The sequence below is a fragment of the Chinchilla lanigera genome, unplaced genomic scaffold, assembly GCF_000276665.1.
Source record: "Chinchilla lanigera isolate Chin_1 unplaced genomic scaffold, ChiLan1.0 scaffold00135, whole genome shotgun sequence".
NCBI lineage: Eukaryota > Metazoa > Chordata > Mammalia > Rodentia > Chinchillidae > Chinchilla > Chinchilla lanigera.
The window spans coordinates 2,938,863-2,960,161 of record NW_004955536.1 but is presented as its reverse complement, the minus strand read 5'-3'; the positions used below and the strand labels follow the sequence as shown (position 1 = coordinate 2,960,161).

The following is a 21,299-nucleotide window of genomic DNA, read 5'->3' as shown; positions in this document are numbered from 1 at the left end:
TAATTTTTGGGGGGGCAGCCTTGCCCCTCAGTGGCTGCTGAGATGTGCTGCTTAGTCTGGGGTCTTCTGGCAGTTGTTGAAGTGTACCTAGTTCTTCCAGGTCTCAGATGCAAACTGCAATGTTGGTAGATCTCAGACTGTCTGATCCAGTGACCCCTCGCAGCTCAAGGCATGCATATGACCCAGAAGCAGTCTTCACTGGTGGCATGATAACGGACCACTTGGTCCTGTGTCCCCAGGCAATTCAGGTTATAGGCAGAGCCCAGACATAATCTTCAGGGTCAGTGGTCCATGTCTCTAGGCAGCTCAGGGCATGCACAGGACCCAGATGCAGGCTGCACTGGCAGTGATCAGGGACTGCCTATTTCTGTGAGCTCTGTGAAGTCAGGGCACATGCAAAGCCCAGATGTGAACCACAGTGTCTGCAGTTTGTGGACCAGGGCAGGTGCAGAGAGAGCCCAATTGTGAACCCTGGTGTTAGTGGTTTGTGGGCCTTTTGAACCAGTATCTCCTGTCTGCACTGGGTGCATGGAGAGTGGAGACACAGACTGTAATGGCGGCAGGGTCATGGGTTGCCTGCTCTGTTCCCAGGGAGTAGATTATAAAAAAACCAGGTTAAATAACCCTAAGTTATTGCAGGATGATCATGCCTGCAATCTCCCAAGTGAGTGGATAACAAAGGCTTAAATAAATCAGACAGTGGTAATGATTTTAGGGCACCAGGAGGGACTAACTTTCTTACAGCTTCAGTATTCTCTGAGTTAGCCAAAGACTGCTTTGGGTGGCCCATATTTATTAGGTTTTCAAACAAAGGGAGAGGATACCAAGAAAACATGAGGATCTTGCAGGACCTTGGGAGAATTTTCCCAAGTAGTAACTTGTGTCAATCAGGAGAACTATCTTGTCTTTAGGTTGGTATTTATTGTAGGAGTGTGGAGCCTGCAGCTGCAGTCTCCTTGTAGTTAATTGGGGTTGGAGCCAAATGTCCCAGCTGTGGTCTTATTTTGTCAGACAAGGTGCCTAAGCTTCAGACAACTCACAATAAACATGGAAAGCCAATTGGTTAATATTAAATCCTTCTCAGAGCCACTTTGTAGTAGTCCCCAACAGTAGATGGGAAATACCTGGTTCTCTCAGTGTTCAGTTATGAACTGTGATGTCAGTAGATCACAGACAGCCCGATTCTGTGTCTCTAGGCAGCTTGGGAGTCTTGCAGGAGCTCCTATTTCTTTAAATATGACTGCCACTCCCACTCTCACTTTTCCTCTTTTAAGACCAGCATGATGTTCTCAAGAGAGTTCCTCACACATGCTCTGTCTCTTATTCTCTCTTTCTGTATTTTCCATCATTTTTTCTCACAGGGTTTTAAACTGTTTTCTTCTAATATATCTGCATGATTTGAGCAGTCTTTCATTCTTTCATCTGGTAATCTGAGCAGTGTAGTTGAGGATAACGACATGTAATGTAACAACCACTGCTGATTCATATTATTTTGTCTTGAGACTCTGTATCACTTTGAATGTTCTTGCTTTGATTTGTTTATGTTTGTGATACTGGTATGCTGCTACCGTTCTATTTCTTTGTTTCTCATTTGCTACTCTCTTTAAAATAAAAAAAATAAAGTCTGGGATTTGGAATTAAAAAAAAAAAGACAAATGAGAATCCTCGTTGTCAAGACAGGTGATGTGAACAAGGGGAAAAGACTCATGCCAAGAATCTGTTCTAGGACTCTAACCTAGGGAGTCATAGAGCAAATGGATGAGCTCTGGCTCTCAAGTCCTCTCTAGCATAATAACCTGGTCATTAGTAAAAGGGTAAAAAGGGAGAGAAAGCATCCATATGAGACCATAAAATTATGAGACTTCTGTAGCTAGGTTAGAGTGGCATTAAAGGAGATGTGGTTACAACTAAAAAGAAATCAGGGTGAAAGAAGACAAGATCAATTAAGAATACAATTTAGAAGCAGCCAGGTATGGTGATGCCTGCCTGCAATTGCAGCACTTAAGAGATTGAGGCAGGAGGATCATCATGAATTCAAGGCCAGCTTGGGCTACATATTGAGCTCAAAGCTACCTGAGCTATGTAGAGAGATCCTATCTAAAAAAAAAACTTCCAAGAATGCAGTTTAGAAAATATGAAATAGGTTGAACTTAAACTATAAAAAGTTAGTAAAATTAGACCAGTCAAGAATTATTGCTCCTGCAGACTTAATAAGGTAGATGAGTAAGAGGAGTAAAACTAAAATGTTTTCTGAAACATGCTGCTTCAAAAGTCAACCTTGAGAGATATTTCCAAGTTAGAATCATCTAACTTTATTCCATGTAGTATATATATATGTAGAAAAATTCAGGTACAGAGAATGAAAATCATAGAAAGAATCACAGATTTTCTACTTTTCAATATTATGTTCAGATCTCTGACTTCTATGGCTGTGTAATAGGCCTTTGTGAAATTTTTGATATTTTTCTCCTTAGGCATAGTTTCAAGTGTACCCACCCAATGATTCATCTGTTTGAACAAAGGTTAACAATGTACTCTTTCTGCATCATTTTGGTTTCAATTTTCCTAATCCATTTTTTTCATACAGACATAGTATTCTTGTAAAACCATCTGTTCTCAGAAAAGCCATCATGTAAATGAGAATGGCATAAGAGCTACTTTTCTAAGTTGTAGCTCATTAATTTGTTCCATGTGTGGATAAACTGGGCAACAATGCTGTTTTGTTTCTGTATGTACCAGACACTAACTTTTTCTCTTCTCTGCTCTTGATCTTCAGGAGGAACAACATGGCCTCTGCATTTGCTTTAGTGCTGTTAGCTCAAACAATGTCTCTGAGGGAAGACAATTTGTATGCACCTGGGAAAACTTTACCAAATGCAATCTTCATTTTGTATTTTGAAAAAAAAAATATTTTCAAGGTGTTTTATTCTTGGCTTCAGCTTTGAACAAATTAGAAAGCCAAAGTGTGGAGGGCAGTTGCCTCTTCATTGTGTGGAAGCCAAACAAAGTAGAGATGCAGGACAACCCTCCTAAAGTGATGTTTTAGGAATGAAGAGAGAATACCACTATATAGAACACACAGAAAAGTCTAGGTTAGAAAAATGGGGCAGGGGCAAGATATATCTTTCCAATGCTTCATCAGCTCCTATAGATTTATAGTTTAGGACCATTGACTAGTAGTGTAGTGTCTCACCAGTTGTATTTGAATGCTGCTGACAAAAGACCCTGATATTTTCACACATTTCTGGAAACTTAAATGAAAACCAAAGACACAGAACTAAATGGTAATTTGTTTGGGACCACAAATCATAAATCCAGACTAGGGGTTGTGGGAGGCTATCTTTTTCCTGCCCCTTAGGATGGATTGGAACCCGGAAACTCCCGCTTTCTCCCAGCCCCAGTTGAACATCTATGTCTCCTGACGCTGTGGAGCAAGATAAGGCCATCTGAGGATGACAAAGATCTTTAAAGCAATGCAGTAACAGTTTTAAAGGTTTTGCTTGGGGAAACCACAGTTTCCTTATTAACCTTGTGTCATCCTTGCAAGAATGCTTTGTTTTGTTTACTAACCCACAGCAATGGCCTCTGCTGTTCTAGGATTCACTCACTACCCACCCTAATGTGTGTATGTGCTCAGTAAAAGGTGGGCGGGTTGGAAAGGTCTTTGTTTTTGCTCAACCTGAGGCACTGCTGTCTCAGCCTCCCTTTGTACATGATTAAATTTGTTTCTGTCTCTTCTTCTTTTGTCATACTCCTCATACAGGCAGTTGGGGGTCTTGGCTGGATCCCTGGCCATAATTTAGCATTATAGCTATGATAAATTCTTTTTATTTTAAATTTAAGTTTTAAAAATTTGTTTGTTGTGGTACTGGAGGTTAAAAAAAATCCAGTCTTCACACTGAGCCATACTGTCTATGTATTTATTTATAGACAAGGTCTTGGTAAGTCACCAAGTTGCCCAGGCTGGGCTCAAACTGGTAATCCCCCTGCCTCAGGCTCCTGGAGTACTAGGACTATCAGTGTGTATTACCATACCCAGCTTAAACACTTCTAAACAGCTCTTATTTAGGGAAAACCCTTTTGGGCTTCCCATAGGGTAGTAAGCCAATGATATTCCTAAGAGATATTGAGGTGAATGTGATATCAACTTCCAGTTTCTTCATATGATGAACAGAAATGTTTTTGTGGTTTTATTATCAAGTTCTAAATACAGAAAGTAGAAAATGAAACTATCCCAAAAGTGGAAGTTATTTTTCCCTGCTTACGTGCTAAGATTTAGTCACTGCCTCTGACAGTCACTATAAAAAATAGATGCTTTCTGAAACTCTGCAGAGGCTGAACAGGGCCAGGAGAGCAACCTGCAAGCATGGCTCAAAACAGAACATCGCCTATGGAAATCTCCTGGGAAATCCTCAAGCAGTACCACATAGATGAAGATGTAGGCTTCGCTCTGCCAAATCCACTGGTAAGAGGCAGCAGTGAAATATGGGAAAATGAGTCTTAATCACTAATTACCTGAGCAGTTTAACTTCTACTGAAAACTGTAGTGCAGTAATGGATAAATCAGTGGCAAAATTGGAAACAGAATTTAAATGACTAGGTCTCATTTGCTGTTTTTCAGTTTGTATTCCTAGAAATTTAGTCAAGTATGTAATTCTTACTTACCTAGTACAAAAATGGAAAGTGATGAGATAAAACTCTGGAAAGTTTTGACTTAAAAAAATTGTACTATAGAAATCAAGAGTTGTTTTATCACAAGTACATTTTTAGATTGCAATTTGAAAAAGTCAATGTTATAAATAGGCCACTAGTCACAGGGAAGATCTTTCCATACTTATATATTTTAAACTGTACAAAGCATTTGGAGCTAATTTGATCCCTAATTTGACTGGGTTCATGAGATGATATTGCAAGTAACTTTGGGTTCTATTAATAACGTTTGCAGTTTACTGGGAATATGAGTCAAACAAGAGTATAAACTTTTTTCCTGTAAGTTTTGTCTATAAAGTATAGGCTATGTGGGGAAAAATGCTTGTCTTAAAAACTACCATCCCCTAAATTGATTCCAAAGAAGTTCATGCAAATCAATTTGTTAGAGGTGAGATAACCATATAGAGGTGTCCAATGCTCACATCCACTTCAACAAAGAGGAACCAGAGTATTAAGGAAATTGTTGCATTTCAAAATAAATGGAACTGGATCCTAGCAAAGGAGAGACAGAAGCTTGTGAGACACAGAGTCTTGGTGTAGTGGCATAGCAGCTGGAATAGCATACACCAAGGCAAAGTATTGTGCCATGACAGGGGACATAAGAGTAGTGCTATCCCTGATGGTATAGATATTCCAAAGACGAGCCAGAAGGTGGCTCTTTAAGAAAAAAGGCAGGAGTTTTTGATTTAATAAAGACAGAAAAATAATGTATGGTAAGAATAAATCTATCAATGAAATTGTGAAGAAAAAAGAAATTCATGCTAAGTTTGCTGAGAGAATTTAAACTGCAGAAGTTACAGTCACAATGCATAGTAAATGCATGGATGGGATGGAAAAGAAATTCAATTTATCATAGGATGTGAGCCCAGGAAAGCCATGATATAAATGGTTTCAAAGTATTTATTTGAAGCTTCAGGCATCACTGGGAGTCTTGGAACTCAATCTCCATGGGTAAGGGGGTTCTGATTACAGCATCTCCTATGTGTCCAGGAACATGCCAGATCTTGCAGGATATATCAAATTAAAAGCACAATATAATCCTTGCCATCACATACAGAGATATAAAGAGACTGTGGATTTATGTTTGAACTACAGTAAATGAGATTGACAAAAGTTATACAAACTGTCTGAGCCTGTGTTCTTTCATTTATGACACTGAGACAACTTCTCAGACCATTGAAGAGATAAATGAGAAATACATAAGATATTCTTGAGCAAAGTGCCTAATTCACTAGTGATATTTAATACATCTTATTTCTCTTTCAAAGAATGTCAAATCTAGCTAAGAAGAAAAATAAAAGTAGCAGATAATAACACAAAAAGACATAATCATAGCATTTATACTGGAAGAGGCTGTTGTCAAGTGCAGAAGTAAGAAAGGTTTCAGGAAAATTTAAGAGTTGAATTTGAAATCAGGCAAGTGCTGGCAGAAAGGAAGTGGAAAACCCAGAGAAAGAGTTCAGTTCTGCCTGTCCTTCACACAGCACAGTGCTTCTGGACAGTGGGTGCTGTCAGGATCGTGTCAAATAAAGGGAGCCAGGTGGGCTGTTGGTGGAAGGCCAGTGTCAGTTTATGGTGATTTCCACTAGCTAATTAAAGTCCTATTTTTCTTTTTTGCTTCTCCAGGAGGAGTTGCCTGAGAAATATAATGCTTGGATTTTGATTGCTAAAAATCTGCCAGAACTGATTAAGACTGGGCAACTTCGTGAAGAAGTTGAGAAGGTTTGAAACATGTATTTCATCTGTCTGCTTTTCACATAGCTTCTTCACAGTGTCATTGAGTTGGAATTATAAACCCTCACAAGACTGATTATAGCAAAATCTTTCCATCTGTTTTCAGCTCCCGATGCTCAGCATTGATGATCTCAAGGAATATGAGCAACAGTGCCTTGGACACTTAGCTCTGGGCTGCATTACCATGGCCTACGTGTGGAACCGGGCAGACGATGATGTCCGGAAGGTTTGGAGATTTACTGATGTTTCCTATGCTACGTGATGGCTTTTCATTTACGTGAAATGAGATGCAATTTATACTTCATGTAAATACTCTCAATTGCTGAAGTTATAGCTCAGACAGAGCACTTGCCAACCATGTGGTAGGCCCTAGATTTGATCTCTAGCAGCAGAAAAAGAAAAGAAATAAAACAGAAAACATTTTTGAGTAGCACTGTAACTACATTTTGAAAGTTTGCAGAAAAAAGAAAAGAGGAAAAGAAAACATCACTCACTGACTTACCATGTCAACTGTTATCATTACTATATTTTAGCATTTTATTCACATAGCACAGTTGTTCCATTTTGTACAATACATTTATAGCCTATTTGTAACTTAATTTACCTTATGAATATTTTCTGGGTACTACACAATAATCCTAGTCATTCAAGCTATAATTTTTTAATGAGTTCCTTGAACTTTATTTACTAAGTAGTCTATTGATAAATATTTTACTTCTTTTTAATATTTCCCAATGATAAAGGACACTACAAGGAATATCTTTGAATAACTCTTCTTAGTTAAGACTAAAGGGCTTATATGTGTCAATATAGAAAAAATATTGGTTTCACTATATCATTATCAACATTAAATAATGTTAAGTGCAAAATAATGTAGTTTAAAATATATCAGTTTATATGTATTTTATATTATGCATTTTTGGGTTAGTCATAGTCTCATCTTATATAAAAATATCAATTATGAGCCGATAGCTACTAAAAATTGTTAGCCTTAATGGCAATTTTACTGTAACACCAACAAAATGTTGTTGCAGTGACCCCTCCTCAGGATTGGTGTAGGGCAGGTGAGTGGCAGCCTTCCAATGTGTCCAAACTGCCAGCCTGTGTTCATTATCTACTCAGCAGTGCAGCTCCAGTGCCTACATTCCCACCCTATGTAGGATTGCCAGTTTAGGCAAGTAGAAAAACAGGAGACCCAAGTTTCAGATGAACAATTTTTTAGTGTATGTATATGTCATTAAATATGCAAATTTATCAAGCATCTCACATTTTACTTGTCCACTGTAATCACATGAAACTATCGCAGATTATAGTACAAAGCTTGAAATCACAAATTAAACAAAAAGATTTCCTGCTATTTAGGAAAGTTTGTCTTTTCTGACAAGGGTAAATGATGTCTTATCTAGGTATTTTTCTGTTCGCATCCTGTTTGAAGACAGATTAGAACATAATCCCTATGTGATGAATCATTTCCAGACATGTAGAGGAGAAGTTGCTCTGGAAATACCTTATACTTTATTGTAACCTTTAAACTGCCACATCCACATTCTGTGTGACACAAAACCCAGAGGACTAATTCTAGTTTTAAAGTCTAACCTAAATTTGATGGAAATGCACAGTCTTACCTAAAATGGCTGGTTCAGCTTGCGGGCATGGTGTATGTAGCCACCTATAGTGAAGGGCAGTGAGTGCTGGGTGCTCCGAGCAGGAAGTGAGAGGACAAAACAGCAGTGGGTGTAGTTATGAGGAACAAGGATACTGGAAACAGAAAGGAAAGATGGAAAACACTAGAAAAACTCAGGGAGATCAGAATGTACATAGCATCTTGACTAAGACAACAGATAAAAAGGAACTTCATCCTTCAGGTAGGGGTGTCTTGGTAGCCAAGCTCTAACATCATCCCTAGTGAAACTTGTTCGTTTGGTTTTTTTTTAAAGTCATCCAGATGAATTTCCTTTTGAACTGAACACTAAAAACAGAAACTGATTTACACTTTCAGCATGTATCATGTCCAAAACTCATTTACAGAGACTTCAGACATGTGTGAGACAATTGATTTTATCTTTTTTTCTAACCAATGGATAATGCTTTGTCTTGTGTAGAAAAATTGCTTAACAAATATTCATGGAGTGATTGGATGAATGATGGAATAAAAGCTATCAGAAAGTAAAGCACGCAGGGTTACTTTGCTCTTTTTCCTCCATATGGCCAAATGATTCCCCCCAAAACCTAAATCCAAAACATGAGTATTTAATAATTACTGGGGTTAAATTATGAAATGTGGAAGAACAAAATACATTTATTTGGTTTCAGTGTGCCATTATATAGAAAACCTATAGTTTTGGCAGTCAGAAAGCTAAAAAAGATGTGAGGCACGTCGGTGGAAAACTAACAACTACACTTTACTTAGGTCTTGCCGAGCAATATTGCTGTGCCTTACTGTGAACTCTCAGAGAAGCTGGGCCTGCCTCCCATTCTGGTTTATGCAGACTGCGTGCTGGCAAACTGGAAGAAAAAGGACCCCCGTGGGTATGTACACTGTGGTTATGAGAGGAGCAGGTGCACGGTATTTCAATAAAAGGATAGCTGCTTACTGGTTGAATTTTAGCAGCACAGCTTCTCTGTTGTTGAGGTTTGTTTCTTGAACCACCGTGTCTGATGCTACAAATGTGCTATACATAAGTGAGAGAGAAGTGTGTAGGCAGCATATCCTACAATGCACAGAGATCCTGTGTTCACTGTGAATTAGACTTGTATTATAGGTAAATAATACCCCAAGCAAAATAGAGCATTTCTGTTATCCCCACAAATTCTTCTGGGCTCATTTCTATCCAGTTCTGTTTTTGGCTCTAGGCAACTACATTCTAATTTGTCTTATCAAAAATGAGTTGGCTTTGTACAAAAATATTAGTAGATTTTGTTGCTGGGTTTTATATCACTGAAGCTGTAGAGTACATACTCTTTTGTGTTTGGTATCTTTTGCTTAACATGCTTTTGAGATGCTACACATTTAATTTTGTGTAGTCACTTACCTTTAAATCAGCCCATCTTTGGAGGACAAGCTACAATGTCTAGGCTGTCAGTGCAGCCCGCTCAGGTACTGCTTAGTGATAGGATTTGCCAAGATAAAGGGACAAGAGCATCCCAGTGTCCTGTGGCTCTCAGTTGCGTGCTGTAAGGAATGCCTTGCACAAGGGAAGGCCACAAAATGAAAGGACTTGATCTAGAAAGTTTCTTATTAGGAAAAATTAATTTTGATTATTCATGTGCATTTCTTACATATTTAGTTTTTTATTTCATTTTAACTGAAATGGTTACAATGCAACATTATACAACATGAAAAGCATTCTTTCTTTTTTGCCTGTTTTAAGTCTGATAAAGCAGTAGTATCCAATCCAATAACAATAACTCAATCTCATGTGAATTTAACTTGTTTTTCTTTCCTTCTTTTCATCATATCATGGCTGCTTTCATAAGACCAATGACCTATGAGTAAGTATTTGAGTCTTCTTTCATTGTAAGAATCATTTGTTATTAAAATAAATTTAATTTTATCAATGTAATTCAAATGCATTTTTCAAATGACTGATTGAATTTAGGCAACAAGTAATTTAAGTAATTATTTAGGAAGTGAATAATAGTTCCTTAATGATGCCTGTGAGTATAATGATATTGATGTCTCTGATATTGTTACCTATAGATACATTCAAAAATATTTATATACAATTAATATGCATAAATGCATGTTGCAAATGAATCTGTGTATCTGTTACCTAATGACCTCTGTGGCCAGAACAAGTAAGTGATGTCAATAAGTAGCCATGTGCCCATTATTTTTTATCCAGTCCTCAACGTATGTACTAAACATAGATAAGAGCTCAGGAATCTAAAGTAAATACAAGTATTATTCTGCCTAGGCATGGTGGAGGAGGAGATATATGGAAATTGTGTAATGTCATATGATTAGGAACAGGGATAAGAAGACCAGGAGCTCTACTCAAATAAAAAACTCAAAAGGAGGAATCTCTGAAGGAGCTATGTAAATGGAATCCAAAAGACTGAGTAGAAATTAGCTAGAAGGTGGAAATGACGAGTGTTCAGAGAAAACTGAAAATATGGAGATCATGAAAGGATAAGTTCTGTGTGTTATCAGAGCTGAATGATCACAGCTGTGAGTGTAAATCATTATTGATGAGAATAATAGTATAAGAAAGGGATGAATGAATACAATAATAGAAAGATTATGTAGACTTTTGCTGGCTATAAACAGAAGCTCAAAGAGTTCCTTTAAATAAAAAAGTTGTAGATAGAAGAACAATATCATCTCTCCCAGAGACAAAGATTGATGATGCCTCGCCTAGGACCATGCAGCAAATAAGCTTGAAGTATGGTCTATCTTCACAACCTGTGAAACTGGCGCAAAACAAGGCATATACCTTAAGACACCAAGACATGTTTGCTCCAATATCACAGCTTTAACAAAAAGAAAAATAGGGCCTAACTAGTTATTTGAATTTGTCCATCAATTCCCTTGTAAAGCAGATAAATCTTGAGAAACTGAATCACGGTCACAGATAAAAATATGCTCATGCATGTATGTATTTAAATAAAAAGGTTACTCCTTGAAAGTCTACCTCCAAAATCATCTATTAACACTGAGTGCACATCCATCATGATAAACTTGCCTGAGAAAAGTTAATAGAATAATACAAACAGACTGATTTTGGGGAATTGCAGTTTCAAGTTCTGCAATAAAATTCCAACTTTCAGCTTAATCTGACTTATTATTAATTATCTGATTTTAGACAATGGGCCTAATATAGCTTGTCTTTTCTTCTCTTTTCATTTGTTTTCTTTTGGTGCTGAGTGTACTGGACAAGCACTTTACCAGTGAAAACTATTTCAGCCCTTTTTGCTGATTCCTAATATTCCCAAATATATAGTGGAGATGTTAAGGTGTACCATGTCCCTCTTGCAAAACCATTTTGACAATAAAATAGGATAAAAAAGTTCATGAAAAGTGTAAATTGCTTTACATGTATACCAGTATCTTTGCTAAATTTCTTGCTTACTTTAACTGACTTTCTTAGGAACATGGACATTCTGTTTTCATTTCCTGGTGGAGACTGCAGCAAAGGTTTTTTCCTGGTTTCTCTGCTGGTGGAGACAGCAGCTTTTTCTGCAGTTAAAGTATGTTTATTCACATCTATGAATTTTATGTCAATTCATATGCACGGAGCTTAGCAACTGCACTATAGCCACTTGCATTGTCTGTGTCTTGATCAATTAGATTGTTTAATTGGGGGTGGTAGGTCATCTAATAAAAATACTTTATTATATTTTTATGTAATGCCTAAAATACAATCTCTAGAGATCATATATGTAGAATCAAATTTAAAATTCCTGTAAGAATAACAATTTTAATGCAATTTGTTATTAATAAGTAATGATAAATTCAGTGTTTTTGACTTTTAAAAATAGAGATAAAAAGCATAGATTTAATTTGTGGATTAAGACAAGAAAAATTTTTCCAGTAGCAGTGTGTAGTGCTATAAGATCTTATGAATTTACCTTTTTCCCTTTCTTTTCCAGGTAATTCCCACTGTACTACAAGCCGTGCAACGTCAGGACAAGGAAACCCTGCAAAACACACTGCTGGACATGGCTAATTGCCTAAGAAACGCCCGGAAAGTGTTCGAGGAGATCCATGGCAAGTGTCACAGGGAGTACTACAGTGGAGCTCATGCTGCACAACCTGAGTGTAGAACTGTTGAAAAAAAGGAAGCAAAAACCAACTATCACTTAGGGTATTCCCACTGATGTATTCTACCTCAGCAAGTTGCTCTTCCCACATAGTTGGCTTTATTAGCTCCATTTTATAGGTAAAAGAACCTAAACTCAAAGAGAGACCATAAATGACTTCAGGTTGTTTAGGTTGAAAAAGGGAAGGTAGGATCCAATCTGAGTCTATTGTACTTAAAGGAGCTGTCTCATCCACTACTATGACCCTCAGAGAAGCCTCTGAAGAGGAGGCAATTTTAAGTTCTGAGAAAGTCAGCTTCTGATAACCGTGGCTCTCTGCTAATTCTGCTTCTTTACCAGTTCACTGGCAGTGGAGAAAAGTCACTGAGCCCAAAGGTTGTTGAAATTAACAGCTAAATGAGCTACCAGAAGTTCCTAAACAGTTATTTACAAGAACACATGCACCCCACAAGATAAATTTCACAAATATATGAGTGTTTACCCTTGGGCTTGCTCTTTGGCAGGGAGAAAGGCCTTCTTGAGGTTTGCTCTTTGGCAGGGAGAAAGGCCTTCAAACCAAATGTGCAATGCATAGGGGAGGAGACTTTAGGGTGTGATCTGTGGAGAGACTGGATTTAATTAAGTAAGTAATTAATTTAACATTTATCTGCAGCGTTCAGGATGGAACCCAGGGTCTCGTGCATGCCGGGCAGGCACTTTACCACTGAGCTGCACCACAGCCCTGACTTGGTTCTAGCATCAGTTTATCTGTTGCCAGTGAGCACCTGAAATGATGTAAGGGAAATAAGTGACTACTGACAGTTTAACTTACCTGATGATGCATAATAGTGGGCAGCTGGCTCTTCATTCCTTGCTCTGCAGCAGGCTGAGCACAGCCCCTCTGGTCTCACAAATGGTGGACAGCAGAATGAGGCTGGTCCTTGGTGACTTCCCAGGTGCAGAAGCACTGGTATATTCGTTGCTTGTGGCCTCCACTGAAATCCTGTCCATGCATCACATTTTGAGTTCCCTGTTGAATGCTGTTAAACTGAACACATTCCATCTTTTCCCAGGATATGTGGACCCAGATCTATTTTACAATGTTCTCCGCAAATATTTGTCTGGGTATGTAATTGTTTCCTTAAATCTGTTGTCTCCCTATTAATAGAAAGAACACACCAAATTTGTACTGATGGTCCCTGTATCTACTGGGTTTAGATCTCCATTTATAGCCTAAAATAAATGTGGAGAAAGAACAGATGGTATTTTCTATTAGCGGTCATTTAAAAAGTGAATTCTTCGTGTTACTGCAAAGATAAGTATCCTTTCTGAGAGTATATGTGATTTATTGTTTTCATGCCTGAAAATTAGTAGGGGGTATGAAATGAGAGTCATGAAATGTATTATTTTTCCTTTTCCTAACCTCTGGTGGAAAATTTCTGAAAATTGTCAGTTAATCCAAAGACTAATTGTCCTTTCCGACCTAGCTGGAAAGGCAACCCCAAGCTGCCCAACGGCCTGCTGTACGAGGGGGTCTGGGATGACCCCAAGCAGTTTGCAGGAGGCAGTGCAGGGCAAAGCAGCATCTTTCAGTGCCTTGACGCTCTTCTGGGCATAGAGCAGACCACAGGAGGAGGTAGGTGGGAAGTGGAAAACAGTAATAACCCCTTGTGTTAATGCAGTCATTACTTCCTTTTGAGAAAATGCTTTCCTATCCGCATCTTAACAACTTGTTGATTTTAAGAGAATCAGTAAAGCATGGACCGCATCGCCATGATCTCACTTCACAGGTGAAGAAGCGGAAACTGCAAAAGAATAGCAATTAGCTCCTTCCAACCTACTAGAAAGGGGCAAGCCCAAAATCAAATGTGCTTAGTCATGCTCCAAATTGGGAGACAAGCATGGAACTAAGGCCTGGTTACCTCTGGAGAAGCCAGTGCCACATATTCTGAAAATGCATGGTGACATTTAGAAAGTCACCTGCAAAAGACACCCAACTGTGGACAGAAGGTGTGAACTCGGAGACCTCAGTGACAGGAGAGGTCTGGACAGCTGATGTGGCCAGTGGTCAAGGGGCCACAATGGGCCATATTCATTATTTTTGTTCTGGAGCTTTGAAGAAGGGGAGAAACCCTTATTTCTAGCTCCTTCTGTTTTCTCAAGCTTCTATTTAACAAAGGGAAAACCACCGGCCCAGATGAAAACATGCTTTTTCTTAATTAAGATACATTTTTAACAAAGAGTACATTTAACTCCTTTAGAGTCAGTGTCATGATCTGGCAAGTGCAGATTAAGTACTCTCTGTCTACACCAACACCCTGCTGGAAAAGCAAACACAGTAGAAAATGAGAAAGAATGCACAGAGAAAAATATTATGAAAAGTGAGTTTTACTCTTCCCATTTTCAGAAATAATAGTAGTTTCCATTACTGCCATTGCTAGTGCAAGAATAATAGCAGTTTAACCCTCAAGGAGGATTCTTCTGCCCTGTCTTGCAAAGACTGTGGTATCCTGGTCACTTGTCTCTGTCCCGTCTTTTAGGACCTGCAGCTGAGTTCATCAAGGAGATGAGAACATACATGCCACCTGCACACAAGGACTTTCTCTATTTCTTGGAGTCCTGCCCATCAGTCCGTGAGTTTGTTCGTTCCAGAGATGATGCTGACTTGAAAGAAGCTTATGATAAGTGTGTGCAAGCGCTGGTCTCCCTGCGGAGCTACCATTTGGGAGTAGTGAAGACCTACGTTCTGGATCCTGCAAAGAAGCAGTCTAGGGAAGAGGAAACTGGCAGTGAGCAATTGGAACAGGAACACAGAGGAACAGGAGGAACTGACTTCATGAATGTCCTAAAGGCTGTGAGAACGAAAACCACGCAATCGCTTTTGAAGGACCGTTAACCTTGCCCTAGCAAGGGCGTCAGCAGCTCACAGAAATCTGCATCTATTCCTGTAACTGATCACTGTGTCAGACTCACAAATTATTAGCATGCAAAAATTTACCAGTGATCCCCTGTAAAAGATTTTAAAATATATTTTTCTGCATTCTGTGCCTTCTTGGTAGGAAATTACCAAAAGATAATTATGTAAGAATATAAAAGATAATATTAGAAAATTTGTGCCCTGCATTTATTATTAAAATACCATCATGAAATTACACAAACAGAAATCATATAGGATGTAATAAAACTTGCTTGATTTTAAATTTTAATTTATTATTCCTCCAGTGTAGATCTCCTCCTTACCCTGAACCTTAAGAGGGCTAATAGACTCCTGGGCTTGAAAATGCTAACATCATATTTTCTCATAACTGCCTGTTTGCTTGGCCACATTTTCACTCCACCGTATGCTTCAGGATGCCAGAGAACTTACAGTTCATCAGACTCAGCTCTTATAAGATGCTTGCAAACCTGTTAAATGAATACATCAAGGAATAAATAAATGTATGAATATATGAGTTAGGCCTAAGAGGGAAGGTTCACCTTTGAAATATAATTTGTCTTGGGAGATTATGTCACTGAACATTCATATTGTGTGATTAGTTTATCTAATAATGGAATTCTATATAGTTAGGGCTTGGGAGAAACAAATTATCCTAGCCAACCTCTTCACCTTCAACATGACAAAGTTGTGACTTCAGAGTGTAAAGTAATTTATTTAGGGTAATGCAATTAGTTACAAGTGGGAGGAACTTTGATTTTCTTGACAACATTCATCTTTTTTCCATTCTGCTTAGAATAGACTAGGGTAGAGGGAGAGGGACTTCAGGTGAGGGAGGAGATGAGTTGACTGGGTAGGAACTCTCAGAACACAAACACTATTCTTCCCGAAAGAAGGAGACACTTGTGACATTTGTAGGAAAATAGATGTAACTTGAGACCAAAATCTTCCATGAATTAATCAGACACACATTCTTATATGAGAAAACTAAAACATGAATAAAGAAGAAAATGAAAGATAGATAATGATGAAAAGGAAGATAGATCTTTTGCAAAAAGGAAGAGAAATAAAAGATGGAGGGAAGGGAATTGGAAAAGGGAAGGGAAGAGAGTGAAAAAATAAATAAGATAGGTTATGTCCATGAACCAACTCCTGCAAGGAATGTAATTATTATGCACTGGGAACATGTGCTATTAAAAAAACTGAAAAAACAGTAAGCCAGATATGAGGGGTGTTATGAAAGTGGGAGGAGAAACACATCATAACAGTCCCATGAGTGTGCAATCAGAAAGTGTTTTGAGTTCATGAAAAGTTCAACTCTGAGATGGAAAATAAGACAGAAATTTAAATAAGTACATGAAGAGTTAAGGAAGGGAATGTGCTCCAACTTCTAAGCACCCTGTTAACATTGCTCCTCAAATATACTCTATTCCCATAAAATCAAATCCGTTGGAAGATTTCACTTGATTCCCTGGGAAATCCAGGAAATGTCAAAAGAAATCATGTTTACATGGCTGGTGATAGTTTATCCTTTGTTCTTCTTGTGACTGATTTTGCAATGAGTATATCATAAAATTTTATAGTAAAAGATTCATATACTGTATCTATATATGCATATACTTAGTTACTTTTTCATCACTGGGGCAAAATGTACAACACTCATAATTTAAGAGAGAAGAGGTTCATATTGGCTCACATTCCTAGTCCATGGTTTGCTTGAGCTAAGGCAGAATCACCTTGGCAGAGGGGCACAGCAGAGAAAAAAGTGCTAAATCTATGGCAGATAGGAAACAATGACAGGTCTTCCTTCCAGTGACCTGCCTCTTCAGACCAGACTCCACCTCCTAAGGGCACATTCAGCTACAAATTAATCTACTAATGAGTACAGTGTCACCAAAAGCCAACCTTTAACACACGAGGCCTTGGGGGACATTCCAGGTCTAAACCACAGCAATACTGAATACACACACATACAACTAAATGTATCTGTGGGGAACTTCAAAAGGACAGTCAGAAAGGTCATCACATTCTTAGAGTTTGATGTAGTAGAGAAATCTGAGTCCAGTGATTGACATATAGGTTCTACCTTGGACATCCATCAGCTTTGTGACCTTAAGGAAAGGTCACATATTTTTGTAAGATGAGCGTAATAATACTTGCTGTTATGACTTTTATCTAGATGTCCCCTCCAAACCTTCATACAGTCAAAGGTGGGGCTCTTTGGAGGTGGCTTGATCAAGAGCTTGTAATGCTGGGATTAAGTGTATGATACTGGGATCGATTTATATTGTGATGCTAGGATTAAGGGTACCTCCCTCTGGGTGTTAGTGATACCTGCCCCAGGGAAGGTAGTCTGGCTAGAATATAAGAGAGATGAAGAGGGCTACTGCTGTCACTTGCAAAAGTACCTTACTAGTCTGCTAGGTGCCTCTCAATCAAACTGTTAGTCAAGACTTTGGCTGAGAGAGGTTCTGGAATGAGTGTCCATGCACTCCAAAAGAGATTCTAAAGTTTTTTTTTTTTCAGGTGTTTTTTGTTCCATTTCCAGAAGACCCAAATGCTTAGCCTAAAAGAAATGAAACCCCTTTCATTTGATCCTGTGTCTTATTGGAAAGCTGAGAATAGAACTCAGGATTCTGGAACTTTTAGTCAACCTGCTCAGAGAGGAAGCTTCTAAGAATAATTAGGTTAACCAACTTCTTCTTGGTAAGTAAACAAGCAGGCAAAATGTCATCCTGACTATGCTCTGTGTTCCTTACTACAGGGTATGTTTGTAGAGCAGGCTGAAAAATGGTACAACACAAACCAGCATGAAGTCCTACGTGACCTCTAGTATCTTGTTCTGAAAATATGAGGTGCGTAATGAAACTCCCAAATATTAATGGAATCCCAGGCACTGGGCTCACTGCTATAAGAAAATACAAAGCTGTTAGGTATGATTTTATCTGTAGAGAGTGTTGTGGCTTGTATCTAGGTGCCCCCCCGCCAAAGCCTCATGCAGTCATAGACAGGGATTTTTGGAGGTGGCTGGATCTAGAGTGTGTGATGTTGGGATCAAGGATACTATACTGAGATCAAGGGTGTGAGTGCTACTGCCCTAGGGGGGGTGGCCTGGATATGACATGAGGTTCCTCTCTTGTCACTTGGTTATTGCTGCTGCTGCTTGTCTTCTGTGATGCCCCTCTGCCATGCCACCCTACCTTGGAGCAGTGGACTATGGACTGAAACCTCTACAAACTGTGAACCAAAATAAACCCTTCATCCTTTAGCTTTGGGGGTCAAGTATTTTATCTTAGCAGGAAGAGAAAAGTAACTAAGACAGATTTTGGTCCTGGAGGGGTGGGGTTGTTGCTATTGTCAGACTCGCCTTGGTCTTGACTTTCCCATCACCTCCCCCACTGTTTTCCAGCAATCACACTGTTTTCAGAAGACTACACTCCCCAGTGAATATGCAGTCATTGGCAGAAGCCAGAAAACCATAAAAAGAGTTGTGTCATCCCTAGACAAATGGGACAGGATGCCATAAAGAAGAGATAAAGCAGAATGTGAGATCTGCTCAGCATCAGAACATATGGTAATGAAGCAGGAGATAAATGGGAGCCCAAACAATGCTACCCAGACATAGACTAGGAGGAAACTGCATCTTTATTTGCCAGTGTGGACTAGTGTCCACCTGAGAGCCTTGAATAGGCTCTTGCTTTTATTTTTATACTATTCTTATTTTATGGGGCAACCTCGTATTTGTGAGCTGTTGTCAGGTATGGTTACAGAAGCAGTAGTGTGACAGCAATTGGGGGGTAAACTGGGAAAAGAAGACCAGAGAGTTCTGGCAGAACTTTCCAAGTCTGTTATGCACCACCGACATTATGTTATAGCTGTACCTATACATCAATTGTCTTGGAGAGCTTAGCTGTACAGCTAACCTATAGTTGCCCAGTTTTACCTCAGGAGGTGATTTCCTCTCAATAACATCTATACATTTGCACCAGATGACCTGAGATCCTTGGTCACGAACGTCAGACCCCCATTACATGATGACTCTTGCCTCACTTGTTGCTTGTTGCTGCTGCTGCTTGTCTTCTGCAATGCACCTCTGCCATTCTGCCTTGTCTTGGAGACAGCCAGTTATGGACTGAAACCTCTACAAACTGTGAGCCAAAATAAAACTTTCCTCCTTTAATTTTGGGTACTGGGTATTTTGTCTCAGTAATGAGAAAAAGTGACTAAGACAGAGGACTTACAGTCTAATAGGAAAGACAAGGTGAATATGTTAGTATCAACCAAGGCAAATCACACTGAGAAATCACACGTTAAAGGACATTTCTGGTTGTATTATCTTTCAGCAGAGAGAAGTTTTGGAAAGGGGACCATGGAAGCATGTATTTGCAGGATTGAAACGATGACTCAAGCTCAGATAGAAAGCATTTTGGGTACAAAAAGACCCCCCAAAAACAGAATGAGTGGGAAAGGAGAAGAATATGAAAACATACTGTTACATTAGGTGCTTCTCTTACAGCTTTTTACTTACTGGTCACATAATGTCCAGAATGTACACCACTGTTTCCTGCAGGTGTGAAAATAAAGGTTTATAACTTTGTGCTACTTGTCAAAAGGCAATCCAGATGACAGATGACAGAGCATAGATCCATTCTTAGGTCATTCTTCCAGAGATACCAGTGGGAAACTCTTGCACCAAGAAGTGGAAAGACAGGAATGTGGTCCATTTCTGATGCCAACTCTTGGGATGGCATTCTATAGAGTAATTCATTACCATAACTCTTGGTATGAGTAACCATAACTCTTCTGTATGAGTAACAAGGGTACTGACCTATATCATTTATTTATAATGTCCCTTTTTATTCTAATAGTTTATGATTTTTATGGCTTTATATGTTACAGTACATTTCCAAAAGGATGCAGAAAGAATGGATGCTGCCATAGTTCCTCCATCTCTTTATATGAGATGAAGGGAAGGTCAAAAGGATAGTCTCCCTACAGAGTTTAGAAATTGAACTTAGGAGCATAAGAAACTGAACTCAGAGATTAGCTGGATATCGAGCTGAGGGTTAATGCATAATTGAGAAAATCTTAGATGTCCCATGATGAATGGCAAAAAGATCAGGCTGCTTTTGACACCTTCAGAAGAAACATCCCTGGGAACAACTGGATGTGTTATCATAGTACTTGCTGCTCTGAGCTTTTGCATGATACAAAAAGAGGGAAGGAAAATCATGAATGAATAAGCTGCTTCCAAATAAAATTATCTACAACATTATGCTTTAAGTTTAGGGTCCATAGCAAAAAAGGGCATTCAGACCTTCCCAGTGCAGATCATTCACCTGGAAACCATTGTGCTATGCTCCACATTAACTGGTCTAGAGAACAGAGCATGCTTGGAAATCAGCACCCTAAGTCCCAGTCCTCATTCTGCTAGCACATAGAGTAATGCTGGAGTGGGTGCTTCATATGCATTGCCTCAGTTTACTAATTTGTAAAATGAAACTGGTAGTACCTACTTCATAAATAAGAATACTCATCTTGATGGCAGGTTTTCAAAAGTTGTTTGACAAAAGAAGTTTGAGTATAATTATGGTGTCAATTAGATGTAAAATTATTTTTTAAAATATGGAGGATTGAATCAAATGATCTGTTTAGGATATTTTTAAGTCCACTGATACCCATGACCTCATTTGTTAAACTTAAAAAAAACTCCATTAATGCAATCGAAGATTTCTCAAACTTATTAAGTAACATTTCTTAAAATAAGTTGAAACAATCCTAAGCTTAGACCATGTTTTTCAAGCTAAATAAAAAACTGTTGTAAGGTTCTGATATACTATTAGAATTCTCCTCTCCACTCGGCTTATCACTGAAACAACTATATGAATGCAACTTCTACTTTTAATAGTTAACTCCTTTTGGAGTAATTTTGACCCAGTTGTCAAAGTTCACCATGGGTCAGAATCATGGCAGAGTATGTGTTTGATCGGTCATAAATAAAAGTCTAGTTTACTTCCCCTTTCCCAAAACTGAACATATTTTTCTCTGAATTTAAAAGCAATTTTCTCTTTTGCATGAACATGAAAGGAAAAGAGGGAATTTTTTTGGAGTTGGATGGTTTGCTTGTTTGTTTTAACCAGCAGTTTTTAATTGTTTGCTCATCTCTGTCTCAGAGCAA

The 21,299-nt window shown here is 38.6% G+C and overlaps 1 protein-coding gene across 1 annotated transcript; it reads left to right on the top strand.

The window, feature by feature from the left end:
- Positions 1-4,332: 4,332 nt before the first annotated feature.
- Positions 4,333-15,392, top strand: Ido1 (indoleamine 2,3-dioxygenase 1). The gene is made up of 10 exons (XM_005410538.2): positions 4,333-4,465; positions 6,337-6,432; positions 6,551-6,670; positions 8,855-8,973; positions 9,922-9,936; positions 11,535-11,634; positions 12,037-12,154; positions 13,260-13,311; positions 13,674-13,822; positions 14,727-15,392. Exons 1-10 carry the CDS (start codon positions 4,367-4,369, stop codon positions 15,080-15,082), a joined length of 1,224 nt encoding a protein of 407 aa, XP_005410595.1. The 5' UTR covers positions 4,333-4,366; the 3' UTR covers positions 15,083-15,392.
- Positions 15,393-21,299: the final 5,907 nt, after the last annotated feature.